Source organism: Hirundo rustica, chromosome 4, assembly GCF_015227805.2.
Source record: "Hirundo rustica isolate bHirRus1 chromosome 4, bHirRus1.pri.v3, whole genome shotgun sequence".
Classification (NCBI taxonomy): domain Eukaryota; kingdom Metazoa; phylum Chordata; class Aves; order Passeriformes; family Hirundinidae; genus Hirundo; species Hirundo rustica.
This window is the reverse complement of record NC_053453.1, coordinates 11,963,579-11,979,460: the sequence shown is the minus strand read 5'-3', so window position 1 is coordinate 11,979,460 and position 15,882 is coordinate 11,963,579. Positions and strand designations below refer to the sequence as shown.

General features: G+C 36.9%; 1 protein-coding gene across 3 annotated transcripts in view; it reads right to left on the bottom strand.

Moving 5' to 3' along the window:
* The window catches only part of FAM185A (family with sequence similarity 185 member A), a 36,480-nt gene that overhangs the window by 10,839 nt on the left and 9,759 nt on the right, over positions 1 to 15,882 (bottom strand). The window contains exons 4-6 of one of the 3 annotated variants that reach the window (XM_040063020.2): positions 11,690 to 11,828; positions 6,411 to 6,452; positions 961 to 1,056 (exon numbers count right to left, since the gene is read on the bottom strand). In XM_040063020.2, coding sequence (XP_039918954.1) covers positions 961 to 1,056; positions 6,411 to 6,452; positions 11,690 to 11,828 — 277 coding nt within the window. The remainder of the gene's footprint in view (positions 1 to 960; positions 1,057 to 6,410; positions 6,453 to 11,689; positions 11,829 to 15,882) is intronic. The other 2 variants (XM_058420396.1, XM_058420395.1) reach the window with 2 other exon arrangements.

The window sequence follows — 15,882 nt, the reverse complement described above, 5'->3', positions numbered from 1 at the left end:
TCTAGCTCAAAGAGATATTAACTTAGCAAAATAAGTGATACAAAAGGTAACCAAGAAATAATATAAAAATAAATTTCTTTGCACTAATGAAACCAAAATAGATTGTACAGAAAGATGCACAAATTATTTCAATTCATTGACACCATCAGTCCTATTTTGAGTAACCATCAGGTTTTAATAGGGCACAGGCATTGTCTCATAGGAGACAGAAGGGGACCAAATACCACACTTATTTAAACCACCTGAAGTGTCTGACATGACATTAAAGTCAAGTATAAAAATGCTGCATTGTGTTTTGGCTCATTTTGGATTTGTTTGTTTGTTTGTATTTGGGGTTTTTTGGTGTTTCTTTTTTTCCATACTAGGATTAACAAGATGTATTCAGGGCTCTGTAATTTACAGTATCATATCTTCAGAATGGCAAAACTATTAATTCAACTTTAGGTGTGAGCTTTTAACTAAGAAGAGAAATTTTAGGGAGTAAGCAGGAGAGAAAATCAAGGAAAAATGGTAATGTAAGGCTCTCTCAAGTCTGTTTTTCTGCCTTCAAATTTTCATAGTATGACATTTCAGTCAGAAGGCAAAAAAAGTAAATGTAAGTGTGTCAGTTACCACTGCACACACAGCATCATGGAGAAAAAAGTTTAAAGGCAAAGGAACACTGTAACCTTAGCCAACTCTGCAGAATTCTGCTGGGTATATTGCCAGGGTAAAAAAGAAAAACACTGAAAAACACAAACACTTTTAATCCATCCTAAGTATTCTTGTCCCTTACAGAGCTTATTGTATTTTAAGTAATTATAGACGTCTTCCAATAATGATGAAAAAAAAAGTAAATAACCAACAATCAAACTATTTTTTACAGACAGATTAAAAAAATAAAAACCCAAATCAAACCCTTATCTACTTTTCTTTCACATCAAAATCCGCCACAAAAAATATTTTATTTCGTTTGCTAACCTTTCTGGGACTTCAGATCCACTTTTCTTAGTTGACTGACATAAACATCTATTGTCCCATGATACGTAGAAGCTTTTAGACTTCCATCTGATGAATCTAAAAAACAAAAGAACTTGCGTATCATTCACTCTTTTTAAGTAAACATTTGCTAAAAAATCTTTCTTTATACCTCAAACTGATTTTTTATCAATTCTTCCCTGTTTGAGCAGTATCATAATAATTTACAGAATGTCAGCCTTCACTTAGAATAACAGATTTCAGAAAACCCCCACGTCTCCCCAGCGCAGAACTGGGGCACACTCTGCTCCTCAGGCTGTAGCTCTGCAGTTGTTCTACAAGGGCCCAATTGTAGTGCACATCTTTCTACAGGAATCTTTATCTTCGTGCGAAAATCAAGCATGAAACTTGAATACTAAGATCTCTTTTAGTTTCCAAAAGAGTTCATCTGCTTGGACTGAGCAGGAAGAACTTCACCCAGGAAAGCTACCCCACGCAAAAACCAAGCAGAGTTACTGGCTGCAACATCTTGTTACACAGAATATCTGAATACAGCCTTTTTAAAGTCTGATTCACTACATCTGAATTATCAACAAATGCTTAATATGTTCAGGAAAATAGCATTTCTTCTGTGCCCTAGAATAGGGAGACCTAACTTTTCTTTTATACCTTATTAGCAGAATGTTACGATCCTAAAACTTTGCAAAGAAGCATTTTTACAAACAGAAAGTCTCTAAGAAGCTTTAACTGTATACTTGAATAGTCTTTATTTGCAACACATTCCAATTTTAAACACGCAGACTTCCACAATACTAAGTGAAGTCCCAAAGAGTTTACTTTCAAACTACTGAACAGGCTTACATCTAATAAAAATTGCAAAGAAATAATAAAGAAACTCCAGAGAAGCATAAAAAAAAATTACATTTGTACACGAGCAAAAGGCAGTTACTGAGAGGTATTTTTAGAGACAATGCTGAAAATTAAAGTACTGGCAAGAAATCCTGAGATATTGATAGAGACTGGTTTTTGAATATGCATAGAAAATACCCCAACAGGCAAACTGTTAGAACTAGCTAAAAAATAATACAATAAAACCTGAATGAAACTTCCCATTTTAAAAAGTAAAAGCATTAATGAGAGAATTAACTTGATTAATCATAACAAGGATGTCTCATATTAATGTTTTATGCTTGCCATACAGTTGTAGCTCTAAGTAAACTCATCTGGAGCTTTTCTGATCCCGGGTTTCAAGCAGAGATACCAAAGATCAGTGCATTGCTTACAACAGCAAAAACACAGAAAAGGATCTTTATCCCACAGCTAAAGCTGATTTCTTTGGAGGGGAAAGTAATTTAAAAAAAAAGTAGCTAATCCATACTTAGTCAGCTGAGAAACTGAGAAGGGCTTTGATTAAAAAGAGAACATTAATAACTAGAACTGGATGTGAATGCTTCTGCCACCTCAAGACTTTATGTATTAAAGAAGGTCTGTTTGAAATCTGAAAAAAAAAAGAGTTTTGCTTGTCTAAGTGAAAATGAAACATTGATTTTAACTGATGACTTTTTAAAAGGTTGTTCACAATAGTTGAAAAGTTAGTAATTGGAACTGGAAAATTTGACATGCATCAATCTTTTCAATGCACATTTTAAGTAGTGATCACTAGAAGTTTTCATGCAAAAGCTGTTTTTGCAGATATTCCCCATCAAATTTCGTAACAGTCAATTACCGACTCTCCACATAATCTCGTCAGAGATCTTGTTTGCACCAGATACAGGAAACATCCAGCCTTCAACTCTTCTCCTTTAAACAGAACATATAGTAAGTTCCTTTATCTGTTCTCAGAAGAAAGAAGAGTCTCCTGTGACAGAACAGCAGCTCTCTCCAGGGAGAGCAGCTACGAACACTCCACGCAGCACCAGCTGATGGTGCTTTAGGGGGACACCATCGAGCCACTTTCTTCCAATTCCCACTCCTCAAATGCAAAAGCAGCTCCTGCGAGATTCTTCCCAGAGGAAAGGTAACTTTTGTGAATCTGCAAGGTTGAACCAAGCGTTCTTTCCTAGATCTTCAATTAATAACTGTTAAAATTAAAAGAATTCTCATTTTGTGAGAGAGTGGATTGTGTTTGCAGAAGGCATTAACATGAATAAAGGATGCAAGAGGAGGGCAGTAGGGGCAGGCTCACCAAGGCACAGATTTACCAGGAAAGCCAAAAACAACCTTGAGGGAAATGGAACATTCTTCCATTGAAGAACAATGTTTTGGGAGGATGACTTGCCAGATTTTGACTCCCAGAGAACCTCACTAATACAAAGTTTCCTATGGCTGAAGAAACTACAGCAGAGTTTCAAAACCACCAAGAAGCTTGGCAGCATTAACCAAACACTAAACCTGACACTACAACACTGTACAGTAAACAACTGTTCAGCTTTCATCTATGGAAGTAACATGAAATATATTTTATGGAAACAATTGACTATGATTTCTGTAATAAATGTTACAGATATGATATTAAATACAGGTGTGTAGATACAATTAAGAATACCAAGAAATATGAATTGTTCGTCATTTCTACAGAGTCCATAAAGATGCTGTTTTAAGTTTGTGTCTCTAACTCTTATCTTAACAAATAAAAGGGAATAAAAGGAAAATGGATTAAAAACCCCCAAAGATGAGACACAAAAAAGTGCCCAAATCTAAATAAATAAATATTTCAACAATGAAAAATTACCCTAGACTAAGAAGCATAAGCTGATAGGATAAAATACATAACAAACAGTAATAGAGACAATACATACTTTATGGTTACGACAGATCAAACCTAAGACAATTTATTTTCAAACATATACCCAGTGCTAGCTGATATGAATGTGAATAACTGAAGTTAAAAATAAGGAAAAAATGTATAGTTTGACTTCAGAGTTTGCTAAGGACTGACAAGGAAAAGGTTTTGTCCAGGTTTTACAAGGGGGAGAACAAGGACAGACTTTCACAAAAAATGGAACAGATGGTCACTCTTGAGCAGCTTTAGCTATTTAAGAATTTACTGGTACTAGAGAAAAAAAGATGAAAGAAAAAAAAAAGGCACAGTGAAGCAAGATGTCCTTAGCAAGGACAAATGTCTTTGTTAAGTTTTATGAAAATTATGTAGAGCTTGAAGAATAAAACCCAAGTCACATAACTTGAGAAAGACTGCACTAAACAATCAGTGAAAGGCCTACAAAGGTAACATTTAGTAACCCTTCTCCCTCCACTTTATAAGCCAAGCATGAAAAAAAAGATTAAACACAAGTGATCTTCCCTTAAATCTAAGCAAAAACATACTTTCCCTAATAGTACCTAAAGACTGACCTCGTTCATGGTAAAATCAGTGACAAAAAAATCAATCTCCATAGGAACACAAAATATTTATTATGATTTGATTACAGACTGGAGGAAGCATAAAACTCCAGCATATCTGAAGTGTGATGAAGATTTAATTCCTGCTTAGCTAGTATTTCTTATTGATAGAAAACTGGCAAATATCCTTGGTTTAGTTCATTATTCTAAAACTGTCATATGAAAAGTATCATAAGGAGCTGAAATGTATTCACTAAATAGACTTCACTATTATTTATTATGTAGAATTCACTAAATTGCACATACTACTAAAAAATCCTTACCAGTCCTGACCATACTCCCCACGGGGACCTGGCAGAACAAATGATGCAACACACAAAGCAAAGCAAACTCTCATGAAAACAATTCCCTTCCTATCTGAATTATCCAGGCTATCCTTTTACCTCTTAATGATCTATTTTCTACCCCAATTTTAAGTTATATCCATTGGCTGTAAAGGCCATAAATCTCTTTTTGATAAATTACACTGCTCCAAAAAAGCCCAACCAACCAAACCACGTGGCTTGTCTAGTTTGGAGAAAAGGAAGCTGGGGGTGACCTCATTGCTCTCTGCAGCTTCCAGAGGAGGGGAAGGGCACAAGGAGGTGCTGAGTTTTCTCCCCGGTGCCCAGTGAAAGGTTGCACAGGAATGGCTCTTTTTTAGGAAGCTTTTTTTTACAGAGAGTGGTCAAACACTGGAACAGGGTTCCCAGAGAGGCGCTTGTCCCCAAACCTGTCAGTGTTTAAGAGCTCCTAAACAAGACACTTCAACTCTTGGCCAGGCAGTTGGACTGGATGATCCCTGGAGGTCCCTTCCAACTGAAATAAGGCCTTGAGTGAACTGGTCGAGTAGGAGGTGTTCTCATGTTTTTAGAGTTGAAAGTCTGGATCTTAAAAGTCTTTTACATTTAGAAAAATCCATAAAAATACCTGGGATGTTTAATGCTCTTAAGGAAAAGATGAAGTCTAGTGCTGTCAGAATTGAAATCTGAAGAAGAAAGTTTCTTCAACTGTAAGATGTGTCTTAATGCTTAAGCTGAACCTGGTTAGTTAAGGAAAATAATCGTCATCTGTTGATGGAAAAAGCTACCTCCTATATTAAGAAACCTTTATTTAACACTCTTCATACCCCATGAGTTTATTCAAGAGAAGGAAAAACAGCCCAGCAAGTTGAATTTAATTCTGTGGTTTAATGACTAACTCATAAGAATGTGTCTTGCATTCATTTTCCAGGAGTGTTAATATAGAGCTCTTAGAAACATAAGAAGAGTTGCTAACGGTCTCTGAACAGTTCTTAGAGATTATCCCTGAAACAGGCTTAGTGAGTAACTACAGTTAACACCATCAGCAGAAGTCTTCAAGATTTGGGCCTGAGGAAATCTTTCTACATTTAAAAAATACACTGAGCCTTCTCTATGATTCTGTTACTGCAATTTTCTGCCACAGCAATAATTAGAATTTGAGTCTCTCCCTTTGGTGTTTGTGTGTTATAAAATGCACTGATATAAGGTATACCATAAGTGATAGCTCTGAGTTACCCTGTCATATAAATGCCTAGGTTCCCCAAAAAAGGTTTATGAGCTATTTTTATTTCTGAAGGGAAAACTATTGGCATAATAGTTTGAAAACACTGAAATTATCACAAGCCTTCCCATCACCTCCCCAAAGAAGTAATACATCAATTATTAGCTTCCTGATACAAAAACTAAACATAGCTAATCACTGATAGCAATAAATGTAAGACAGAGAACTACACTAAGGGCACAACTGTATTTGACGTAGACTTAAGAATGTTCTTGTGTCCTTTCACCCCATCTTTATCTAAAAGATGACACCTAGACTCAGTCTAACCTGTGCAAAGTCCAGCAGGTATTGGCTGTCAAGTGAGATTGTGTGCCTTGCCCAGCCAGAAAAAGCTGAGTTTGGAAAGGGTCTTATTCAGCCACACTTATCACTGCTGCTCCAACGAGGCAAAAACATCCGTGTGAAATCAGCTCCTTTTTACTTCCCCTGTGAATATTTAGCTTTTAGAAAGAAGTGAAGAGCAAGAGAGACAGAGAGAAGGCAGAACCTACCTACTGTGATATTCCCTGTTTTGGTCTGAAGGTTGGTATTACCTATAATAAAAAAGGGAAAAATGTTTAAAACATAATATCGAAACATATTTATTTATTTATTTTATATTGGTGCTTTACAAACAAAAGTCTCAACTTATGTGGGTAACAATTAAGTGATTCCAGACAAGAAAAACACTGAGTAAAGTCAAAGACACTACCTGGATTTGAGGGAGAAAAACTTGTAGAGAGGCATGTGCAAGGCTAATGCACAATATTGTCTTATTTTATTTTAGGCAATTTCTTGTTAATTGCTCTGATGCCTGCAACAGCACTACACATGATTTAAGTTATGAGTAACAAACAATTTCTCTTTTTATCTACCTATACCCCCTCTCTGCTGGAGGGAATCTGTACGTTCTCTGCAAAGCCTACTTCCCAGACCCACCGAACATTTCCTACTCCCTCCAAACTTATTCTGACGTGCATGACAACCCCTTGTCAACATTTCCATTGACCTCAGTCAGAGTATGTTGGGCAACGTGGAGAACATCAAAGTGTGCAAGGCACAAAATGGAGAATGGCCTTCTACTGAACTTGCATCACTTTAAACAGCCACAGGTGTTCCAGCCTTAAAACTTCAAAATACTTATTCTGCCCTTTCACCCATAACACCAAGAGAATCTGGAAGGTTGACACATGTACCTCAAAACAGAAGAGACATCTATACTACTAACGGCCCAACTAAATTGTAGAAACTTCTACAGCTCCATGTATAAATGTGTCACCAAAAATGCTTTAAATTAAAAACTAAACTGCACCATGTCATCCCTGCCATTCTCTCATCCTCCCAAGAGAAAGACGGAATGAAGAATAAGGCTGATCACAGAAACTGAGTGCAGTTTAGTAACACACAGTAGTCATGATTTCCAGATCTTTCAGAAGAGGTTTTAAAAATTGCAAATGGATTAAGCTCTACCCTATCTCATGTAATTACACAGTAGTAAGCAACAATTAGGGCAGAGTGCATTCCACTGTATATGACCTGTATTTTTCTTAGTGGCCCATGGGCTGAAAGCTAGAAAAGCAGCCTATCATCAACAGTCTTAAATTCATCTTTTCAAGCACATACTGTACAAAATACTTTGGCATTCTGAAAAGCAGAGCAGAAACAAAGGCATTTTTCAATGACCTTGAAAGATGTTTGGCTTTGCTCTTTGCTGTTTTTAAAAGGCATGCTATAATTATCCCACCCTTTTCCTCATTTGATCATGACTGGCACTTAGTTTGGTACAACCTACAAAAAGACCTCGGGTTTTGTCAGCTGGCAGCTCCCATGGAGCAGCTGAAAGTAGATTATATTCTGCCAGCATATAGTCCCTGGGTCTGTTCTTTGTTCTTCTGGGGTTTTTCTCTTCTTGATAAGTAGATCCTTGAAAAATATACAACATGTAGAAATCAAATTCCATTTAAACACGTACTTATATGGCAGAACCACCAATGCTGCGCAATGTCAACACAACATACTGGTGTGAAAAGCTCATTTCAAACATCTAGCTAGAACAAAAGCTGCTTCCGAGTGCAGGACACCCCTGTCTGCCTGTCTACAGACAGTGCACAGAATTACACTTTTGGCCATGTACCTGTTCTCTGAAGGCCAACACTTAATTTAAGATTTTTAAGTTAGGCAAGCATTTCTTGGGCATATCAAGGGCAAAGAGGGAAAGACTGAACTAAAGGTAATTAAACCAAATAATTGATTATTACATCCAACTGATTTCAGCCTAATGTAATACTACGTTATCCAAAACATAATAATTTTATCAGAATATTGAGAGCAGTGCCTTTGTGGTTTGGGGTTTTGCTGCTTCTGAAGAAAGAGTCCTCTTTTCTATCATCTACAATCTTTGTTTCTTCAATGAACATTTTAAAACTTCAAGTTACCGTATTGCAATCAGGATCAGTATAGAACCAGGAGCAAAAGATGGCTTTTGAGATGTATATGCAACACTTTATCCCGTGTTACTGATATTCCTTCAATTTGTTTTGGAGGCTCTCAACAAGGCAGGATTATTTCAATGCACAAAAAGGGAAAAGAAACCATTATGCAACTTTTTGCCACTTTAGAAATTAATTTTATTTTCACTTTTTTATAGACACGTCTGTACTTCAGTCTGATGAAAATTTAAAATGCGAAGTTACAATTCCACTCTACACACAGGGAAACCCAGAAACGTAGCTGAAATGGATGGAACACACTTTGGTTTATCAAGAGGTATATTTTCTGGAGGCATTATAGAACACCAAGCTCAAGCATTGGACTGCACTACCTTTGGGAGATGGCAGATACTCTGCTTTGTCTCATTGCAGTCATTGACAAGGCAGCTGTATGTTCACCCTTTCCTGTATATACATTAGTGCACAAATACACAAGGTAACCTCAATAACCTTGTTTTCCAGCGTGACTCTTTTAGATAATTGAATACTTACTAGACTATGACAGAAGAAAAGGTCAAGAGCAAATACAGAGTCCATCACAGGCTTTACTGGTGAAAAGCAGTAAAAGCTGAGTGCTGCCTGTTTGCAAGGAAGCTCAGCAGGTAAGGACCTGGGCATCTGGCTGGACACCATCTCCAGTGGGAGTGAGTAAAGGAAGTCAGCTGCACACTGAGCTGGATGACCAGGAGTACAGACAGCAGGTGAAGCCCTCCTGTGAGGCTGCACTTGGAATATTGTGTCCAGCTTTGTGCTTTCAAGCCAAGGAAGACACTGGTGAGAAGGCTACTGAGAAGATGAGGGACCCAGACCAAGCTAGAGATGCTCTGAGAGCATCTGTCTGTTTTGCTTTAAAAGGAGAAGGCTGAGAAGGAGTCTTCTTGAGGCCTTCAACAACCTAATGGGAGGATATAGAGAAAAAAATAGACATTCTTCTCTTGGTGGTGCGGTAAGAAGAAGGAAGAAATAGCAATAATGGACACAAATTGTAGTGTAAATTATGATCAAAAAAGGGTTTTTTCCCCCACCAGAAGAATAATTCAGGAGTGGACCAAGATGTACAGAAAGGTCATACAATCTGTGGCCTTGAAAATGTTCAAAGCTCAGCTAGGTAAGGCCTTGAGCAAGCTTGGTCTAACTGAGCCCACTTTAAACATTAGTTGGGAAGGAATTTGATAACTAGTCCAAATTTAAACTTGATTTATAAAAGAAATTAATAGTTAAGGCAACTCAACCCAAGACTTTGAGACTGCTGCAAAGAGGGGTTTCCTGTTCCTCCCATGTGCCCCCTGGTAGAAAAGGTTCACTGTAATGTTATTGTCTCTTAGATAAAGAAGAAATTTTTCGGGATCAAATTTCTTTTTCAGGTGTCAACTCAAAAGCTTAATAGCACCTGACATCTCTAATGTCTGTTACAGAAGCTGATGAAAATTACCCAAAACCAACTCCTTTCCAAGCAATGCAGCACAGCATTGCTCATTTGACACAGGAGCGGGAAGCATGCAAATGAACAGTTGTGAAAGTTTGAGCTCTACCAGTGTCACGATTGTACAGCCTGAGTTTCAATCACAAAATGTGTCTCAGACAGGTTTGTAAAGTCTGTGCTGCCCTAACTTCGATCTTCCCAGTGCAAAAGCAATGAAATCTAGCTTGGTTTTGTGCAGGATGTGCTGATTTGGTGCCACCCATAGTGTCAGCTGTAGGAAAATGGTGACTTTAGTTGCTCAAGAAAATCTGTCCAGGTGTTTACAGACAAAACTATTGCAACTGAGCTACCTCATGAGTAAAAATCAGAAGTGAAAGTAACCATTTTTTCCTAGCAGAAATTTATAGTAGGAGTTGTCTAATATACGCTTGTATATGTACTTTAAAAGCCTTTGCTCTTACTATTAAAACATGATTGGGGAACAGGATATTTTACAGAATTTTTTCCTTAAAAAAATAGGGTAAAATCACCAAGCAAATGTTAATGTGCAATTTTTTAAAAAAAACATACAGCTAAAACTACATTAGGTGTTCCAAACCCATTTATTAGAGAGGGCATAAAAATAATCCTGAAGTAACGTTAAGAAATGTCTGCATAATTTGGATACAATTCTATTTGTTTTCATATTGTTCTTCAGCTTAATGGCAACAGGCATAACTGAAGTAAGTTATTTGTAACAATAAAATTAAATTACAATTACAATAAAATAAAATTAAGTTACAATTATTTGTAACAATAAAAATAAACTCTTCGATGTGCACAAAGATATGAACCTGCTCACAAATTGATCACTCCAGAATATCATTATACTGTATAAAGTTGAAAAAGCCAAACTAGCACATCTTATCAGACAGAAGTTTCAGAAATATTACATGTCTACATGTTAGAAAAATAGAATAACAAGAGAAAAAGCAGCTTATTTCTGTCACTGCATGCTAAAATTAACTTTACCTAACAGGTTTAGAAATCATTCTCACATTTAATATAAATGGACAGACGAGTTGCTTCTTCAAGGAAGAAGTATGTAACTTCTCAAGCAAGATTACAATGGCTAAGAAATTGTAGCAAATTCTTTTTAAGGGATATAGCTGAAAATCTGGAACTCTGACAGAGCTGAGTAATTTTCTTTGTACATCCTCCAGTTTGTTTTACTCAATGTTAAATCACCACAACTGCATTACAGCACAGTCTGAATTCAGTGGGAGTTTTGTTAAATTAGAAAACCACATCAGATTTGAACCTCAACTGCTGCTTAAATAAAAGACTCTGAGTTTATTCGTTTTAGATCTAGAGGAAGAACAACAAAGGGTGGATGGATTAGAGACAGCTAAGAAGTTATAAGAACTTCTGAAAACAGAAACTGTCACCACATGCCAGCAAACACACAGGCTATTTCTAATAAAAACTTCTAATTCCAACTCTCTCCTACAATAGCTCTTAGTAGATGATCAGTCTAAGACTATTCTCTTCATAGGAGAAGCAAAAGGATGGGGAGAGGGGAAGAGAAGCCTCCTGACAACTTTTAGTATAATTTGCATTGCTGAATATGAAAATATTTTTATATTCTTCGTATGTGTGGCATTTCTTTCCTATAATATACACTTTTTACTATTAATAAGTGTGCTTATGAAACTTTTTGAAAATACAGTCTGCTAGGTGGCAAAAAATCAATTAAGTCTCTAACAAAGATAGAGCTGTTGTGCTCATATACTGTGCACAGCTGATACAGTGATAGTCTACTGCATTCCTCCATTTGTTACTGTGAACATTACTGAACACCTTCAAAGAAGCTTAATTTGTGACAGATTTTCCTTCTTACCGTGAATACTTCCCAGCATAATATCACCAGATTCTGATGAGAGAGATGCTGATTCTGCATAGAGATACTTAGTTTTCAGCAGCCCATCTTCAGTGGATATATTGATGGTTGTCCCCTGCAGCTTCTCTATATTTACACTCTAGGAGAAACAAACATAATCGAAAATTTGTCATCACAGCTTGAAAAAAGCAGTGGGAAGTAACACTATTAAGACACAAAACAAATGGAAAACAGTTGTTGGCGCAGGACAAATGGAATCAGGTTCTTAGTTAAAAGCTACGCAAAAAAACCCAAAAAACCTTTTCATCCAAGAGCTGTGACTTAAGAACTAATGATTCTTCACAACATTCCTGTGAGTTACTACATCCATTGTTCAGGTGAAGAACCCAAGTACTCACAAACAGATGAAAGAAGAACTTGATTTAATTTTCAAAAATTAAACACTTCCTTTTCAAAAGCATAAGAAAAACTAACTTTAATTATGAAAACTGAATCTTCATACAGCATTATGACAGAGCATCCGTGATCAATTTTCTGCCACCACAAAGTGAAATATCCACCATCTTTGTTACATACAGCTATTTACGAAGATTTTTATCTGACTTATTTTGTAGATATATCTTTGGTGAAGGTTTGCAAAAAAGCTCCACCCAGCTGCTCTTTTTCTCACTATAATTTTCCTATTACCTTGGTTACTCAGGCTTCTATTCTTGGACTTTAAGCCTCAAGACATACAAAGCCTTGAAAAACCAGGGATAAGATCTCCAGTTTTACTTCTTTTCAATAGAAACAGAGAGAAAGGATGGAATAGGGAAAGTTGCACAATGGATTTGGGAAATAAAAGGTGACAAATGAGATTATCTATGTAAAAGTGATGAGCCATGTGATACAACAGCAATCTATTTGAACAAAACAGAACAATTCACATGCTTGTGCAACAACCATATGAAACTGAATTCTATTCTCAGTTAAATTTGATTTATGATGGAAGCATGCAAGAGTTCATACTTAACCCCCAGGCAATTTGCTTTTATTTTGCTTATGTGGACTTGCAGTGAATTGTACAAAATCCTTATTCATTACATGAAACAATACATGGCTTTCTAGATCAAACTGTGCCTTACTCAAATTATTTTAGATCCTGTCATTTTAGCATTGCCATCTTGTACAAAAAAAGTTGACAAAAAAAAAAAATCAGTCTATGAACCTTTCCAGTCTAATATTATATAAAGAATAAGGTATGGATGAAGCAGGAGCTATTCTGACAAATAGCCACTAGTGTTGCACAACCTCAGTGCTGCATTGTATCCCAAAATCTGAGCTGAACAGGCTGGTTTAGTATGGGCTATACAACAGCCAAATTATACTGCAGCCTTCCCCATCCATTCATACTGCACTAAATTACAGGATTACAAAACAGACTACTGGCTTAAGACTTCTCCCATGATGCTGCAATACAGACTAGATCTCCAGTAATTTAGCAAGACACATTAAACTTGAAGAAAATCAAAATGCTCTGCATAATCTGTGGTACAATTAGACATAGGTGACAGCCGATGTCTACAATCTCTGCAGGAGTTGCTGCTTAGAACTACGTTACAAATAGAAACAAAATGCAATAATATAAGGGCACAACTTGTAACTACTGAGACAGTGAGTCAGCTTTTCATCTTCTACTGCTTGCAACAAAACTCTAATAACCAGAGATCTTAAACATTACTTTACATTGTATTTGTCCTAGGAATGCTTCCCACGAAGTACTCGCCCAGTCGCTCACCCTGCCTGGCAAAGCGCAAACTGCTGTGACACATGGCCACAGCAACAAGGGAAAGACACTCTCATTTTAGGCTCTATGATCTAACCTGTTCCAAGAGTTCAGGAATTGCAAAGAACATTTCCCATCTGGGCAGGGCCATCACTGATATCAGCACAATGAAAATAGAGCAAAGCACACTTTAAAGGGGAGGAATAAAATTAAAATATCTGCAGAGTTTAGATATAAACTGGCTGCCTTGTGGCATTCCTAACCAGGCAAAGGGAAGTTCAAAAAGCTACCTCTCTTACTACAGAATGTAAGTTTTAACTCTATTTAGATGTACCATTTTATTTAAAAATTAAGTGCTTTATTGCAAACAATCTCACGTACCAACTCATTTACCAGCCTCAACTACCTTTCTTAAAATTGCACAGTAATAAAACATGGAAAAATAGGACTGCTTTTCAATGAAAATAAATCTGTTTTCAATTCCAAATTCTTTAACTCTTTTGGATTTTTGGCAGAACATAGATGTCTGACTCTACTAAGCAAGTGTTACAGAAAAGTAACCATGGCACAGATTAGCTAATAACTCCCCAGCCAAACAAATGTCATTATTTTTGTCCACTGAACCACCAGATCTTCTGGAAAAACTTCCTCCCCTTGGGCATAGAGCCTTGGGGGTTGCAATTACTGAAACTGACCACATGCTCAAGTTTCACTGGTTTCATCTGCATACATCAGACTGAGAAGGTTTTACACCTGAACACATTTTCAAGATAAAAACTAACATCTTGCTATGTTTAAATAAGACATACACAGCTCCTTCTCCACATATTCCTGCTCCTGACCTTCCTTTTTGTGCTATCATTGTTCAAATGTTTTTTTTTACTGTCTTCTCCCACTTCCCCCCTTAAAAAATATTCTTCATTTCTCAAGCACTTAGTGCCTTTTACCACATCCTCTCCCTCCCCACCTCCAGGAGGGGGCTGGAAATGCTGACAGAGCCATAATCACATAATGATGACTGCAAGTGATGGAAGAAACATCTCATACAAACACACAGAGACACAAGGCTGACTGATTATTAACAGAAGTGGCCAATTGAGAAAAGGAATCTGTCCTTCCTGACTACACTACAAAGTTTGTTAGTGCTAAGTTCAATAACATAAACCAAAATACTGTTCTGTAGCTGTGAATTTGTGCTAAAATTACTCACTTCACTCAAGTTACTACAGCTTTACAACTCTTAGATTGACTTCTTGTAATATGACACACTATATGCAAACATCAATGATCACAAAGAAGCACTTCAACTTAATCTGCATGACATTTGTTTTATTGTTTCAGAAGATATTTCTGAGAAGAGTTAATTTTTTAAAAAGCGTTTAAAGGCTTGCAGTAAAACAGTTTTCTGAACTATATTTTCCCATACAGATACAATTACTGCATTTATTACATTAAAGGCACCCACTTACAAAGAAACAAATAAATTAATGCTGAGAGTTTTTGGAAAATCCAATGGCAAATTTCTTAGTTTACAGCAGGACATTAAGAACAGCTCACAGCTGGCTCTAGGTAAGGGAACTGATCTGGGAACCCAAGCTACAAAGTTTACAATAGTGCCAAACAACACTTCACAGAGGTGACTTTGGATGCCTGGAACTTAATAGTTTGGTCTCAAATCTATCCTTGGCAAGGAAGAGTTACCCCCACTCACTGATTCTTCCCAGTGCTGTTGGTTTAAAGGGTGCCTGTGGATTCTGACAGAGCACACATCCAAGCTACTCCCAGGCTCAGCTCAGTTCCACATGTTCACACAGCAATGCCCCAGACCTAGGGAACCCTAATGCAACCAGTTGTATGGACATTACAATACCTAAAAACAAGACTGGGTGTGAGAACTGTAGGGAGTTTAGCTCTATATTATTTTAAATAAAGGAGAATTGCCTACTTATGTCAAGAAACAAAACCAGAGTACAGTAGTTTGTGGATAGTCTCATACTGCCATCTACTGAAAAAAAACCCAACAAGCTAGTTCTCTACAAAACTGTTCTGTTTGTGATTCTTCCCACTGCATCTCATGGCAAGATGACATGCCATTATATTTCCTCAGCTGCAAAGAAATCTGCAAAACCCTCTACTCCTCCATTCTTACAACTGTGTAACACTGGAAGTGCACTGCATTTACAAGTATCAAGCCAATATCCACGAGACTCTAAATTAAACTTCTGAGCCCTCTGCAGAGTCCAAGTGCCTACATACTAGCCAAGGAGAAAGTTTAACAAGGTTGTGAGGGGCCTATATAATTAAAGCTGATGGGTTGCATCAGTAGAACAACTTCTTTACTGATGGAATGATCACGTACTTACGCTTTCTGTGGAAGCCTGTTTGTCAACCCAAATCAAGCAGGGGATAATATAATTTAACAGACAAA